This window comes from Epinephelus lanceolatus, chromosome 15 (genome assembly GCF_041903045.1).
Source record: "Epinephelus lanceolatus isolate andai-2023 chromosome 15, ASM4190304v1, whole genome shotgun sequence".
NCBI classification, from domain to species: domain Eukaryota; kingdom Metazoa; phylum Chordata; class Actinopteri; order Perciformes; family Serranidae; genus Epinephelus; species Epinephelus lanceolatus.
Window position 1 is genome coordinate 16,211,741 of NC_135748.1, and position 14,696 is coordinate 16,226,436.

The following is a 14,696-nucleotide window of genomic DNA, read 5'->3' on the forward strand; positions in this document are numbered from 1 at the left end:
TCTGCAATGGTTTTATAGGTCAGGCCCACTTCAGATCAAATTGGGCTGTTTTTTTGTTAATCAACTAAAATGACTTTGACAAACCTGGTATGAATACTTGTTCCACCACAGCTGAGCAAGTAGTACAAGTGTTAAACTGTGAAAGAGATGGATTTTCAGTGTAAAACAGCTACAACACAACACACACACACTCCCAGGACACACATAGTGGGCTGGCCTGCAGCTCTGTCGCCCCCTTTTGAAAGCAGCCCGCATTGCACCCTATTGATTGGACGTGATACAAACTATCCGCCTCTCGTCGCTGTTGTCTCCTGCGGTGTGCGGTGAAAGCCAGCCAAAAAGCACTAAAATGGCGCTTACTTCCCAAGGAACAAAGAAAAAAGTTTGCTACTACTATGACGGTGAGTACCGGTGTGCCTTTACTTTACAAAGCGGACGCGCCGATGAATGAAATCGGCCACTTCGCGCCAACAAAGGTTGCAGTTTGTTTCACCTCCTGCTAACCTGGCATGTTAGCTAACCTAGCTAGCTTGAGTCGCAGGCGGCTCTCATCATCTCAGTCTAACACACTGTCGCTAAGTCCACACTGAGTATTAATGCCCTTATAGTTTGTGCCCGGTTGCTTTAAACGCGCGGGTTCCCCTTAAACTACAAATTTGGGCATTTACTTTTCAGATGGTTGTAGTTCAACTAGGTTAGTTAACGTTACTAGCTAACGAGCTAACAATGGGGATATCAGTACTTCATTGTCGCCGCAATTAACGCCAACACCAAGCTAACGTTAAAATGGCTCGTCTTGCTGCCTTCAAATGCCGGGTACTTCAGCGTAAAATCACGTTTTAGTCGACCCTTATCTATGTGCACTACAAACCACGCTGTACGTGTAGCTTTGCACTTTGTGTAGTTTCATAGAGGTGATTCGAGTTCAGTATCTGGGAAATAGGTCGCAGGATCGTGACCAACCTACATGATGTTTTTAGTTGAATTCCTTCACGACCTTTTCAGTGCATAAACCTGCTCTGTACAGGAAGTTGTCGTACGAGAGTGTTTACTGTGTACTTAATGTGTTTGTTTAACTTTTGCACGTGAAATGAACATATACTCCAACGTGGGATGTTTTCATTTCTTTACATTTCAGGTGATGTTGGGAATTATTACTATGGTCAGGGCCATCCCATGAAGCCCCACCGCATCCGCATGACTCACAACCTGTTGCTCAATTATGGACTCTACAGAAAGATGGAGATTTATGTATGTTTCATTAAATTACCAGCATTTCTTAGTCAAATTACTGGACTTCAACAACTGTTCTTGTGTGTCTCAGCCACTAATTTGTCGTCTGTGTTTCAGCGTCCACACAAAGCCAGCGGAGAAGAGATGACCAAGTATCACAGTGATGATTACATCAAATTCCTGCGTTCAATCAGGCCAGACAACATGTCAGAGTACAGCAAGCAAATGCAGAGATGTAAGTTTGATCGGAGATATTGTTCGTTTTAAAGAAACTAGCTGCATATGCAATAGCAATAATATTTTTATTCTTTTGCTGTGCAGTTAACGTGGGAGAGGACTGTCCTGTGTTTGATGGTTTATTTGAGTTCTGCCAGCTCTCAGGAGGGGGCTCTGTTGGTAAGTTGTTATTCCTCTAAGAACTGCTCAGACAGACATGCTGTGTTGGACAATAATCACGCTCTCATTGCCCCAGTAATCTGTTAAATTCAGGCTGTTAATTCTCCTCTCTGCTCCAGCCGGCGCGGTGAAGTTGAACAAACAGCAGACGGATATTGCTATCAACTGGGCTGGAGGCCTGCATCACGCCAAGAAGTCTGAGGCCTCTGGGTTTTGCTACGTCAACGACATTGTGCTCGCTATTCTGGAGTTACTGAAGTAAGTACAAAAGCCACTTATGTACAGGTTTGTTGAGCATGATACCTGGATGATACTCTGCATGGTTGATCAGATGTCTTGTTTTAAAACTGAAGATGAGCTTAGGTTCCACGTGTTCTCCCAATCAGGCACATGATTTCATAAAATGAATACATAAATTTAGAATACTTCCAAACTTTTAGGACTCAAAGGATGCTTTTCCTCTTTGCAGATACCACCAGAGAGTTCTGTACATAGATATTGACATCCATCATGGGGACGGTGTGGAGGAGGCCTTCTACACCACAGACCGTGTCATGACCGTGTCCTTCCACAAGTATGGAGAGTACTTCCCTGGCACAGGCGACCTGAGAGTAAGCCTTTGAATTATTTGACAGAATAAAAGTCATATTGTCTTAGTCATACAGAGAGTTGACATTTTCCCTTTTCTCCGCAGGACATCGGTGCAGGGAAGGGTAAATATTACGCTGTAAATTACCCGCTGAGGGATGGGATTGACGATGAGTCATATGAAGCCATTTTCAAACCTGTGAGTAAACAAAGATGTGTTGACTGTAATGTTATGGTAGTTGATGTCTCCCTTTATGGACAGATGCATTTGAGTGACTGGATGTTGTTGTTTGTGTAGATCATGGCCAAGGTGATGGAGATGTACCAACCCAGCGCAGTGGTGCTGCAGTGTGGAGCTGATTCTCTGTCAGGAGACAGGCTTGGTTGCTTTAACCTCACCATTAAAGGTAAATTAACAAAACATCTCTCTCCTGATGTCACTACAAGCAAAGTGGTCTGCAGCCGTCTTGAATAAAGTTTAACTTAATTATTTCCCTGCTGTGTGCTCAGGCCATGCCAAGTGTGTGGAGTACATGAAGAGTTTCAACCTGCCACTGCTAATGCTGGGTGGAGGAGGCTACACCATCCGTAACGTGGCACGCTGCTGGACATACGAGACTGCCGTAGCCCTCGATACCTCCATCCCCAATGGTGAGTACATGCACATGTTGCGCTGAATATAATTAGACAGGTTTATGTATGAAAGCGGATTTCTCTGCGGTAGTAATCAAGTCTCAGGAATAAAAACATTACACAGTGTGTCAGAGATAATTAAATATTGATGACAGTAAAAATAAATTGGTGTCTAGGTCCTTTGATCATTAATCAGCCAAACAACAAAACATCCAAGTAGCGTTAGTTTCCCAGCAGCTAAAAAGAGACAAACAGACATGTTTATTCATTTTAATTAATGATAAAACAATGTAATCTCAACTTGGCAGAACTCCCATACAACGACTACTTTGAGTACTTTGGACCTGACTTCAAGCTGCACATCAGCCCCTCCAACATGACCAATCAGAACACCAACGACTACCTGGAGAAGATCAAGTAAGTGCCTCAAACAGCCATTCACTCGGCCACATCACAGGTACAGGTTTGTATCTCAGGTTGTTTAATGGTCAGTATGTTAAACCTGCATTCCGTCCTTTAGGCAGCGCTTGTTTGAGAACTTGCGTATGCTGCCGCACGCTCCGGGAGTCCAGATGCAGGCCATCCCTGAGGATGCCGTACAGGAGGACAGTGGAGATGAGGAGGAGGATGACCCCAACAAACGCATCTCCAGTAAGAACCTCTCACATTGTGTCAATTTCTTCCGCATTCACACTTGGGGCCAGATGTATAAATAATGTGAAGCCTTTTTCCACACATAAACTTAAAACTTCTATTAACATTTGAGTCATCGTCTCCGTTAGTGATCGTTGAATTTTCTTGCTCTAAAGCACTTTGTAAACTTGGTTTAAACGTGAGTGCTATGAATGAATCATCGATCATTCCTCTGACATTAATAGTAGTGATGATTGAGATTTTACTGCAGTAATGATTTGCAGAAACATGATGAATTAGTAGTACAAACACTACAAATAGCCACAGCTGAGTGTAACGACGGCTGCTCTGGCAGCATTCGAGAACCTGGCAGATGTGGTGACATTGCACTTTCTTTGCTGTAATTCTCATCGACAGTTAGAATGAGTGGTGAAGTGGGTACAAGGATTGATATGCTGACAGCTGCTTAAGGCCGTTTCTACATCCATTTATGGCTAAATATTGATGTGGAAGTGAGACTCATGCATGTGTGTCCAGTTCCACAGTGACTGTGATTCATAACACAGAATGAGGTGTACCTGCAGCTTTATAAATGTGATGAAAAGAAGGCGTATGCATATTTCTGTCTACACAGTTTTACGCATCTGGCCTTAGATCTCTAACATAATGCAGTTAACCTTCTGAAACAGAGGAGTCCCGTGTTTCAGTGTAACCCTTTCCTCTGCTAATGTTCAGTCCGGGCTCATGACAAGAGGATAGCATGTGAGGAGGAGTTCTCTGACTCAGAGGATGAAGGCGAAGGAGGCCGCAGAAACGCCGCCAGCTTCAAGAAAGCCAAGCGAGCCAAAACCGAAGGAGAGAAAGAGGGAGAAGAAAAGGAGAAGAAAGGTGAGGAGGAAACAAAAGGTATCTATCCATTTTTTTCATTTTCATCTCACCTTACTCATGCCATTTTGTAATATAAAGAAAATCTGAGTAGTGCTTATCACGAGTAAACAATTTAAAAAAGTATTTCACCCACAAAATGATCATTTGTACAGTACAGGCCAAAAGTTTGGACACACCTTCTCATTCAATGCGTTTTCTTTATTTTCATGACTATTTACATTGTAGATTCTCACTGAAGGCATCAAAACTATGAATGAACACATGTGGAGTTATGTACTTAACAAAAAAAGGTGAAATAACTGAAAACATGTTTTATATTCTAGTTTCTTCAAAATAGCCACCCTTTGCTCTGATTACTGCTTTGCACACTCTTGGCATTCTCTCCATGAGCTTCAAGAGGTAGTCACCTGAAATGGTTTTCCAACAGTCTTGAAGGAGTTCCCAGAGGTGTTTAGCACTTGTTGGCCCCTTTGCCTTCACTCTGCGGTCCAGCTCACCCCAAACCATCTCGATTGGGTTCAGGTCCGGTGACTGTGGAGGCCAGGTCATCTGCCGCAGCACTCCATCACTCCCCTTCTTGGTCAAATAGCCCTTACACAGCCTGGAGGTGTGTTTGGGGTCATTGTCCTGTTGAAAAATAAATGATCGTCCAACTAAACGCAAACCGGATGGGATGGCATGTCGCTGCAGGATGCTGTGGTAGCCATGCTGGTTCAGTGTGCCTTCAATTTTGAATAAATCCCCAACAGTGTCACCAGCAAAACACCCCCACACCATCACACCTCCTCCTCCATGCTTCACAGTGGGAACCAGGCATGTGGAATCCATCCGTTCACCTTTTCTGCGTCTCACAAAGACACGGCGGTTGGAGCCAAAGATCTCAAATTTGGACTCATCAGACCAAAGCACAGATTTCCACTGGTCTAATGTCCATTCCTTGTGTTTCTTGGCCCAAACAAATCTCTTCTGCTTGTTGCCTCTCCTTAGCAGTGGTTTCCTAGCAGCTATTTGACCATGAAGGCCTGATTCGCGCAGTCTCCTCTTAACAGTTGTTCTAGAGATGGGTCTGCTGCTAGAACTCTGTGTGGCATTCATCTGGTCTCTGATCTGAGCTGCTGTTAACTTGCCATTTCTGAGGCTGGTGACTCGGATGAACTTATCCTCAGAAACAGAGGTGACTCTTGGTCTTCCTTTCCTGGGTCGGTCCTCATGTGTGCCAGTTTCGTTGTAGCGCTTGATGGTTTTTGCGACTCCACTTGGGGACACATTTAAAGTTTTTGCAATTTTCCGGACTGACTGACCTTCATTTCTTAAAGTAATGATGGCCGCTCGTTTTTCTTTAGTTAGCTGATTGGTTCTTGCCATAATATGAATTTTAACAGTTGTCCAATAGGGCTGTCGGCTGTGTATTAACCTGACTTCTGCACAACACAACTGATGGTCCCAACCCCATTGATAAAGCAAGAAATTCCACTAATTAACCCTGATAAGGCACACCTGTGAAGTGGAAACCATTTCAGGTGACTACCTCTTGAAGCTCATGGAGAGAATGCCAAGAGTGTGCAAAGCAGTAATCAGAGCAAAGGGTGGCTATTTTGAAGAAACTAGAATATAAAACATGTTTTCAGTTATTTCACCTTTTTTTGTTAACTACATAACTCCACATGTGTTCATTCATAGTTTTGATGCCTTCAGTGAGAATCTACAATGTAAATAGTCATGAAAATAAAGAAAACGCATTGAATGAGAAGGTGTGTCCAAACTTTTGGCCTGTACTGTATATCAGTGACTCACCCAAAGTGTTACATTGAATTTGTAAAGAAAACCTCTTGATGAACTGAAGTCATGAGTGGGGGCAAATATGAGGTCATGGAATGTTTAAAAGGTCAAGGTAAATTTTCCTAATTTAACATAGGATATCGTACATGTTAACGGTTGTTTCTGGATTACACAAAGTTTTCTTCACACATATAAGGTAACACTGGGGGAGTAATTGATATAAAACTGGTTATTTTGTGGGTGAAATATTCCATTAAGTCAGATCATCCCTGTACAACACAGAAGCTGTATTATCATGATTGCTGTGAATTTGTTTTTGTTTTCTGTTCCAGAAGTAAAAGAAGAAGACAAGGTGCCAGAGGAAGAGAAAATGGACACTTCAAAGTGAGAAAACACAGCACACAGTTGTTCACCGTGTTGTCCATGAGGTGGCTTGTTGGGAGTGTTAATCATTTCCTTTCTCTGGGCCTTTTTAGGCCAAAAGAAGAGTCCAAAACACCCTGAGGACCTCAACAGCCCATGATGCCAATGCAACTGATTGGTGCGCGTCTTAAAGCAACATTTTTTTGGATAAATCACCTTTCCAGGCTGCTGCTTTGGGAATCAGTGAAGAACTATACCTTTATAATGAGACCCCACTCCCTTAAAAATGGGATGGGGATCCAAACATTTTCTAGGACACCTTTTCAACCTTACCTGTTTATGGACTGAGGTCAAACTGAGTGTATTTGAGTATTGTTTTTGTATGCTTTTTCTTTATTATTAATCTTTTTATTCTATGACACTTGTTTTTCCCTCGTGATGCAACTCTGTAAAAATGGCCTAGTACATGTATGCTTTTATATATCTGATGGATTTAATTTATTTAAATCATAGATATTTTTGGCTACTCTGTTTTGTCTTTCAGTCTCATATTTGTCATGTGTCTCGGAATATGTAGTTGAAGCATGTTTATACAATAGATCCTTTTCTGTAATACATCTGTCTCACTGGTCTTGCCTGGTCACCAAGAGTGGTTAAGAGGGTTCTGTATACCTGAATAATTTTTACATGGCAGTGTAAATAAATTACAGTCCAATATTTTAGGATGTAATTTAGTACGTGTCCTTTACACATTGACATCTCGTCATGTCAGGTGTTTGCTGGGTTAGATTCCATTGAATATTGGACTTTAATAGCCAGAGTGTAGTACTCTGTAAGATGGGAAGCAAGACAAATGCCAGAAATTATTTGTTGTATATATTTGTATTCTGAAAACATAAGTGTTCAAGTCTCATTTTAACCTGACAAGTATGCGTCAACCACAATTTTAATACCAATAAAAATTGCCCTAGAACGTTATGTAGCTTTGTTCTGTTAAGTTTTTCAAAATAAAAGTTCTTAAAATGTTACGTCCAGTCTGAAATAATTGACAATATATTTTAAAAAAAACATTTTAATGTCAAGATACAGGTGACAGTGCTCTGTAATTACAAGACAATACTTGGTACACACACACAGTCTGATCATTCAAAGTCAAACCAATGTCAGTATTTAAGAACTTGTATATTTATATGAAAGGAAATAAAATTACATGTTTTTTTTTCTGACTCAAGTCCCACAGATGTCTTCTTCAGACATTTAATGTGTAACAGACACTCAATGCAACAAGATGGTGTTGCATTTCATCAAGTTAAGCCAAGCGGTTTGCAACCTATCTCATTAGGTTTAGCTGGTTCAGAGCCATTCACTCTGTGCCACAGCATTGTCCAGCAGGTCCTCCTGCTCTGCAGGCTCAGCTCCCGCATCGCTCTCTAGATCTTGTGCTGGAGGAGATGGTGGGATTTCAACAGCTCTCTGGATACGTACCTGGAACATAACATGAAATATAGTTTAATTTATGAGAAGCTGTCCATGACTGCAATCTCAACAGAAAATTAAAAGGTGTGGGATTTTGGGATAACCACACATTATTATCGCAATATTCAACTGAGCCTATACAAAAAGTTAGGAATTAATTTTACATTGACTGTATCAGTTTGTTGTGCGCACCTATGTCCTAATAAAGAGGCACACTTTAGCTAAAAATTTTGAATTTAATTTGAAAAACCTTCACAGGGAACTTATTGGTTTTCGTTCGCATATGGGAATTATAAGTGTGTGACACATCAAAAGCGTTGATTGGCAGCCAGTGTGAGGGATGAACAAAGCACCAGCAAAGACAACCACTCAACAAAAGAGAATTAAAAAAACTGTCACTATGATGTGTGCTTTTTCATTTTACTTCAACCCAACCTTCAACCACAGATTGAACCATGTGATCATGCACTGAGACAGCACGAGATGAGGGACACAGTTTCCACCCTGCTCTGCTCAAGTCTGCCCCATCAGCACGTCTACACCACTGGCTTTTATTTGTCTGTATCAAATTCAGTGTCACATTGATATTTGTGGATATAAAGAAGCCACATCAGCTTACTGTTGAAACTTTGACTTGCTTTAATGATTTTTATTATTGCTGCTGTGCCTTTTATTAAAATGATATTTAATAGTTAAACATTGTGTAACCTCAAACAGTAGCTACAGTGCAGTATGCCATTCTGAATATCAATGTCACAGTGAGGCAGAAAAGTGCTGATTTCTCTTGTAAATAAATACAATTCTCCTTTAGTGAATTAAGGTTACAGTGTCGGCCCCTTTTGCTGTATGGATTTTTCACTTCTGTTGTGAAGGTTTTATAAATTCACATTATATTACTCACTATATGTGACACAGTGAGATAAAATAACACTGCAATCTGCACATTCATGCAGGTCTAAGTCTAATGCTGGTGACAGTCAGTGATCTGACAGCAGCTTACCCTCTTGGCCCGGACTGGCCTCTTCCTGCACGGACACAGGTAAAGGAATGAAGTACAGGCAGCAAAGCAGCGGAGAGAGAACACTGTTTCCAACACGGACATTAAGATGAGAGGTATCCACAGAATGATCGTGGTCCCCTGGTTGACAAGAAAAGATGACAGCACATATGTCTGATCAATAAACTGCTTCCTTTCTATTATACAGCAATTCAAGTCAATACAAAACTGCTAACAGATAAATATTTATATGGAACTTACATAGATGCGGGTGGGGTCAAAAGGGCATTCATACGTGATGCTGGAGGAGCCGACATCTTTAGGGAAAGACTTGCAGTGTGTTAGCAGGCCTTGCCCTTTGTTAGCAATGGCTTTCACCATGGACACTGACAAGCTCAGGGTGGAGGCGATCGCCAAGAGACCTGCCACGAAGCTGAAGACCAGCAAGACCCACTGCTGCAAGGACAACACCACACGTTAGTCAGTGACAACACAACACTTGATCTAGTATGGGAAAGACATTTTCCTCATAAAAGATAACATGCTTTTCAGGGTCAAGTAGATGTAAGATAGAAGAGCTGTGCGAACATGGAATACAAATCAGTATCAGTAGTAGGTGGGACCAAATAACTGTTTCGCAAGTCACAAGTAGGTCTCAAGTCTTTACACTCAACTGGAAAGTCACAAGTCACATCCAAAGTCCTAAACTCTGAGTTTCGTGTCATAAACAAATCATTATGTGCTCTTTCACAAATGTAATGCCATTTAACAACAGAGTAATAATTTATCAAATTTACAAAAAATCATGACTTCTTTTTTACATTTACATTTATTTGTAAAAACAAGTTTGTTAAAAACCTTCTTAGCTGTTAAGATTGTGTTAGCTTAGCATTAGCTCACTAACTATGCTAATATTAGCAGTGCACAACTTCAAATGCTGAAAGAAATTTTATGTCGTTGCAACTTCGTCTGATATTTTTGACTCGTACATTTTGCATGTGGCAATTTCTTCTTTTTCCTAGTTTTTGTACGTGAACAAAATTATCTTTGGTATCGTTTTTTCCAACTGCCGCTCAGTAACGTTATTTCTTCATGATTCTCACATGCAACTTGTTTGGATCCTGTCAGGTTGGTTCAAACAAAGTGGATCATCTAGGGAATTGTCGACTTGCTGGGAATGAATAGCGTTAATGATAGTTGATTCAGGAAATAAACTGATCTATGGCACAATCTTTAAAAAACATACTTTTTAATCTTTAAGCTCAGGTGAAGATTTGAAGTATTTTTAAGTTAAAGGGCTTAAATCCAAGTGAAGTCACAAGTTACTGATGTTAAAGTGCAAGTCGAGTTTCAAGCCTTTTTTGATTTTTTCAAGTCTAACGTAATCAAATTTGTGACTCAAGTCTGACTCGTATCCAACTCATGTGACTCTGATAGAAACCACAGTGAGTCCTCATTAGTTTGAACATTTGAATGAACTCCGTATTTGCACGACATGTATGTTACCAATTTAAATAGGTATCATCTTCCATATGTCCACACACACATGCGCTCACTCAAACACAGAGGGCAAGTTCTGACAGGAGCCGGCAAATGACAGATGTGTGTGCTGAATGGAGGAGGGAGAAGCTATTTACCAAGATCCTGTTCCTCTTGTTTTTGGACAGGACAATGGCAGTTATTCCAGAGATAATTCCCTAAGGAAAAATAATGGATCATTCATCACAGATACAGGTGATACAACTACTCAAGTCTGCAGCAGCAAACCACTACTTCCAGTTTTAAACCACCACCCACTGGTTGCTTTTAAGTTCTTTATACACACGGTGAGTCTTTGCACCACTTACCAACAAGCCTGCCACAATAGCAATGACATTAGAGATGGCGTACACCATGGTACGGGCCAAAGTGTGCACGTTGATGTGCCTGAGCACGGCGCCGTGCACCAGCGCTCCAAGAAGAAAGTTGACATGGCCCACCAGCACCAACCCCAGCCCCATTTTCATCAGGGCTTTGTTGTCCTTGAGGTTGGCGCAGCATACTCCTAGAGGAAGTGCAAACATGTTATTTTGAACTCAGTCTTAAATTAGCTTCAAGCATTGTGACCTCTGCCAAAATCTAGAAGATAAACAAATTCTTCACATGTGACTGTAACCCTATAAAAGAGTGTATAAACACCAGCCGTTTGCACATCAGTGTTGTTGACGGAAACCGACACAGTATACAAGATGAAATTACAGTAAGCACAAGTTTGTTACTGATCTAAAATATAGAGCTAGAACTGCAGCACACTCAGAGACTGTGTGAGACTTCTGCAGTGTTGTGGTTTCAACAAAGCGAAAAAGAAAGCAGGCCAGTGGTTAGCACACCATGACAACGCTATAGAATAAGACCACAATCATCCCCGACCCCTGCTGAGAGGGCTGAAGATCTCACCCCCTGCATGCTGCAAACTACTGCAGCTATGTTAACAAGTCAGAGACGGGGTCTGTGTTGCACTGTGTTATTCCTTCCTCAGGGGAAAGGTGAAGCACCCACCCATTACCTCCCACGTAAGCCCCTCCTGAACCAAGCAGGACAAAGGTATGGGTGGGGTGTTCAAACATTCACCACCACAATAACCTGGCCTAAGGTGTCAGGTACAAACACATGTCTCCTATTGGTTTGTCTCATCCAAGCCTTCAGCTGGGTGCTGAGTAAAAAAACCTCAGTGTGTTTTAGGTCATAACATTGTTAGTCTAATGTTTTGCTGCCAGTCAGGTACACATAAGCACATATTGTAACTGTGATGTACAGACCCAAACAAATACACAATGGTTTAATGTTAAAAATATTCATGTAGTGTCAGAGTTACACATAACCTGCATGTCTCATGTCTCATTCTGCTTTTTACTTTCTGATAAGATGATGATAGGCTATACAATGTGGGACCCATACAATCTTTATCTGAACTATCAACAACCTATTATGAATCCTTGGCAAGCCTATGCAACAGCTACCTTCCCAAAAGTTTCTTTTATCTAGGTCTAATTCAAACAACCAAATTAGTTAAACAGGTTTCGTTTGAATAAATTAACAATATAAATAAGATATCACATTAACTTCCGTCATCCAAACACCAGAAGTGTGTCCTAGGTCTTCTCTCCTTTGCGCTCAGTTGACTGCGCAGACCACGCCTAAAAACTTTGGCACGACATACCTATATACTCCGTCACTGCAGGTAAACACGTATGAAAGTCAACTTACCTAAATTCACCATGGTGGATTTTATGTCCCCTCAGCTCACATTAGTGTACAAGTTGTATTAAAGTCATTATTATTTTTGGACACTCCGCTCTGGTAGGTCTGTCTTCCTCCGCTGCCGCTCACCTGCACACACGAAGGCGTCACCTTCCGCCTACCTGTGCGGAGGCTCCGCCCCGCTGCACGTTCACAGTCCAACACAAAGGGAAAAGTTATTTATCTGTTTGACACACATGCAGCTCTCTCCCTATTAGCTAATAGCTAAATTGAAGCAAGCATATTTCAAAAAATTATAACAAGAAGTAGAGTATATTGTAAGAACACCTTTTATTCCTCCTTATTTAGCCCATTTTAATGCTTGGTTAGTAGTTACCTTGCTGATTTAGACTGTTAAACCACTGAATTATATTTTCATAGGCACTGTTAGGGAGTAACTATTTACTGTGAAACTGCAAAAAAATGTGCAGGCCTGAATCAGGGGTCGGCAGCCTTTACTACTGAAAGAGCCCTGTTTAGCCAAAAAAAGACAATAAAATCTGTCTGGAGCCACAAACATATTTGAATAAAGGTAACAGCCTATTAAGTCTAAATTTGTTCATCAACATAAGGAATAGGTGTAAATGAGCAGCCATTAATATGATTTACTACAAGGTGGCTACTCAGCAGCGGCTATTTATAACTATTTAGTACTTTAACTTTGCAGCTTTGGTGGTAAAAGCAAATTAATCTGTCCATACATTATTAAATCCTAAAGCTCTATTCCTTGCTAGAGGGACTCCAGGTTAGTCACCACTACTGAAGTTGGGCAAAATTTAGAGGAAAAGGCACCAGAACGAAGATGTATGATGCACATTTTAGTTGATGAAACGTTAAAACATTTTTAATTCAATGTATAGGCTACACAGTTTTACAGTTGTAGAATGCAATAATTACTTTAGGCCTAAAACAATGACAAATGAAAATCTGAATGTTAAAAAACAACTATTCATTTCCAGATAATTTTATGTCAAAGCCACCGGAAGCCACTGGTGAAGTTGTAAAGAGCTGCATGCAGCTCCGGAGCAATAGGTTGCCTGCCACTGGCCTAAATAGAGGCCTAATTATAATCCATCACAGTAACGGAGAAAAAAAAACATGTCAATAAATTACAGTGACTAGTCCAAATATTGCTGATTACAAAGGGGTTACATCTGAATATATATTTTTGGTAAACAGCTTCGATAAAAAGAAGAACTTTGACAGTAATCCGTGCTGAGTTGTTGTGAGATTTACACTGCCTACACTGTTTTTAGAACTTTTCATCTTTATTGCTTAGTTTAAAACATTTGTCAGAAAAGTAATCATATAGTTACATTAGTTTGATTAAGTGATTAGAATAGTTACTTTACTGGGGTATTGGTGGCTTAGTGGATAGAGCAGGCGCCCCATGTACAAAGCTGTTGCCGCAGGGGCCCGGGTTCGACTAAAATGATCCCTGACTTTTACCACTCTATTTTTGCAACATTAAAGTGATGCATCACTGACTGCAATCTAGTGATGTAATCTGTAATGGGTCATTCTGCATAATGAGTATTCACTCTTGGTACTTTACATTAAGTATATTTTGATGCTTATGCTTTCGTACTTTTACTTCAGTAAGATTTTTTATGTAGGACTTTTACTTGTAATAGAGTATTTTTACACTGCAGCCTACTGCTTCGTTTGTTTACGTCCTTTGAATATGTAAAGGTGACTTGTTTCCTCACACAATTAACAGAATTTTAAGAAAAGAAATGTATTACATGCACAATTTTAGAAATTATAATATCAGCATGACACCACCCAGTGATGTCAGTGTCAACAACTGGAATCGGGCCAGTTTATCTGTCTCAACCAAGGAGGGCAACCAGACGCTGCCCAACTTATTTCTTCCAGCGTGCCGAGATTGGGCCAGCGCTGTGCCAGGTCATTTGTGATAACAGCCCAGTGATGGTAGTGTCAGCAGCCAAAATTAGGTCAGTTTATTTGGCCCATTTATGGGGTGTCATTCATCCTGAGTGTCAGCAGAGTCAGGTAACTGGGTTGGGCCAGTGCTGGGCCAGGTCATTTTGGCTATCTGGGATACTTTTGTGTGGTATCATGCTTGTATACAGTACAGGCCAAAAGTTTGGACACACCTTCTCATTCAATGCGTTTTCTTTATTTTCATGACTATTTACATTGTAGATTCTCACTGAAGGCATCAAAACTATGAATGAACACATGTGGAGTTATGTAGTTAACAAAAAAAGGTGAAATAACTGAAAACATGTTTTATATTCTAGTTTCTTCAAAATAGCCACCCTTTGCTCTGATTACTGCTTTGCACACTCTTGGCATTCTCTCCATGAGCTTCAAGAGGTAGTCACCTGAAATGGTTTCCACTTCACAGGTGTGCCTTATCAGGGTTAATTAGTGGAATTTCTTGCTTTATCAATGGGGTTGGGAC

At 40.8% G+C, this 14,696-nt stretch overlaps 2 protein-coding genes across 3 annotated transcripts; one reads left to right on the plus strand and one right to left on the minus strand.

The window, feature by feature from the left end:
* The first annotated feature begins 254 nt into the window (after positions 1 to 254).
* On the plus strand, positions 255 to 7,541 carry LOC117267413 (putative histone deacetylase 1-B). 2 transcript variants are annotated; one of them, XM_033643312.1, is made up of 14 exons: positions 255 to 401; positions 1,139 to 1,251; positions 1,351 to 1,468; positions 1,555 to 1,629; positions 1,749 to 1,887; positions 2,099 to 2,240; positions 2,324 to 2,416; positions 2,516 to 2,624; positions 2,728 to 2,868; positions 3,159 to 3,267; positions 3,371 to 3,501; positions 4,219 to 4,389; positions 6,483 to 6,534; positions 6,627 to 7,541. In XM_033643312.1, the coding sequence occupies exons 1-14, from the start codon at positions 350 to 352 to the stop codon at positions 6,652 to 6,654; spliced, it is 1,473 nt and encodes a 490-aa protein (XP_033499203.1). In that variant the 5' UTR covers positions 255 to 349; the 3' UTR covers positions 6,655 to 7,541. The 2 variants fall into 2 exon arrangements, with proteins under 2 accessions (XP_033499203.1, XP_033499204.1); XM_033643313.1 differs by having other exon boundaries at positions 4,219 to 4,371.
* A 28-nt stretch (positions 7,542 to 7,569) lies between these two features.
* Positions 7,570 to 12,376, minus strand: tmem54a (transmembrane protein 54a). Its single transcript, XM_033643314.1, has 6 exons — positions 12,233 to 12,376; positions 10,834 to 11,030; positions 10,624 to 10,683; positions 9,248 to 9,442; positions 8,990 to 9,127; positions 7,570 to 7,998 (listed from the first exon to the last, which is right to left on the minus strand). The coding sequence occupies exons 1-6, from the start codon at positions 12,243 to 12,245 to the stop codon at positions 7,867 to 7,869; spliced, it is 735 nt and encodes a 244-aa protein (XP_033499205.1). The 5' UTR covers positions 12,246 to 12,376; the 3' UTR covers positions 7,570 to 7,866.
* Between the last annotated feature and the right edge of the window lie 2,320 nt (positions 12,377 to 14,696).

Excerpts from the sequence above, each read along its gene's own strand:
- tmem54a (XM_033643314.1), bottom strand. Across the intron at positions 10,684-10,833 it reads CTATTGTGGCAGGCTTGTTG|GGAATTATCTCTGGAATAAC; the intron begins GTAAGTGGTGCA and ends ATTTTTCCTTAG. Across the intron at positions 9,443-10,623 it reads ACAAGAGGAACAGGATCTTG|CAGTGGGTCTTGCTGGTCTT; the intron begins GTAAATAGCTTC and ends TTGTCCTTGCAG.
- LOC117267413 (XM_033643312.1), top strand. The coding sequence starts at position 350 with ATGGCGCTTACTTCCCAAGGAACAAAGAAAAAAGTTTGCTACTACTAT. Across the intron at positions 1,888-2,098 it reads GCTATTCTGGAGTTACTGAA|ATACCACCAGAGAGTTCTGT; the intron begins GTAAGTACAAAA and ends TCCTCTTTGCAG. Across the intron at positions 2,417-2,515 it reads ATGAAGCCATTTTCAAACCT|ATCATGGCCAAGGTGATGGA; the intron begins GTGAGTAAACAA and ends TTGTTTGTGTAG.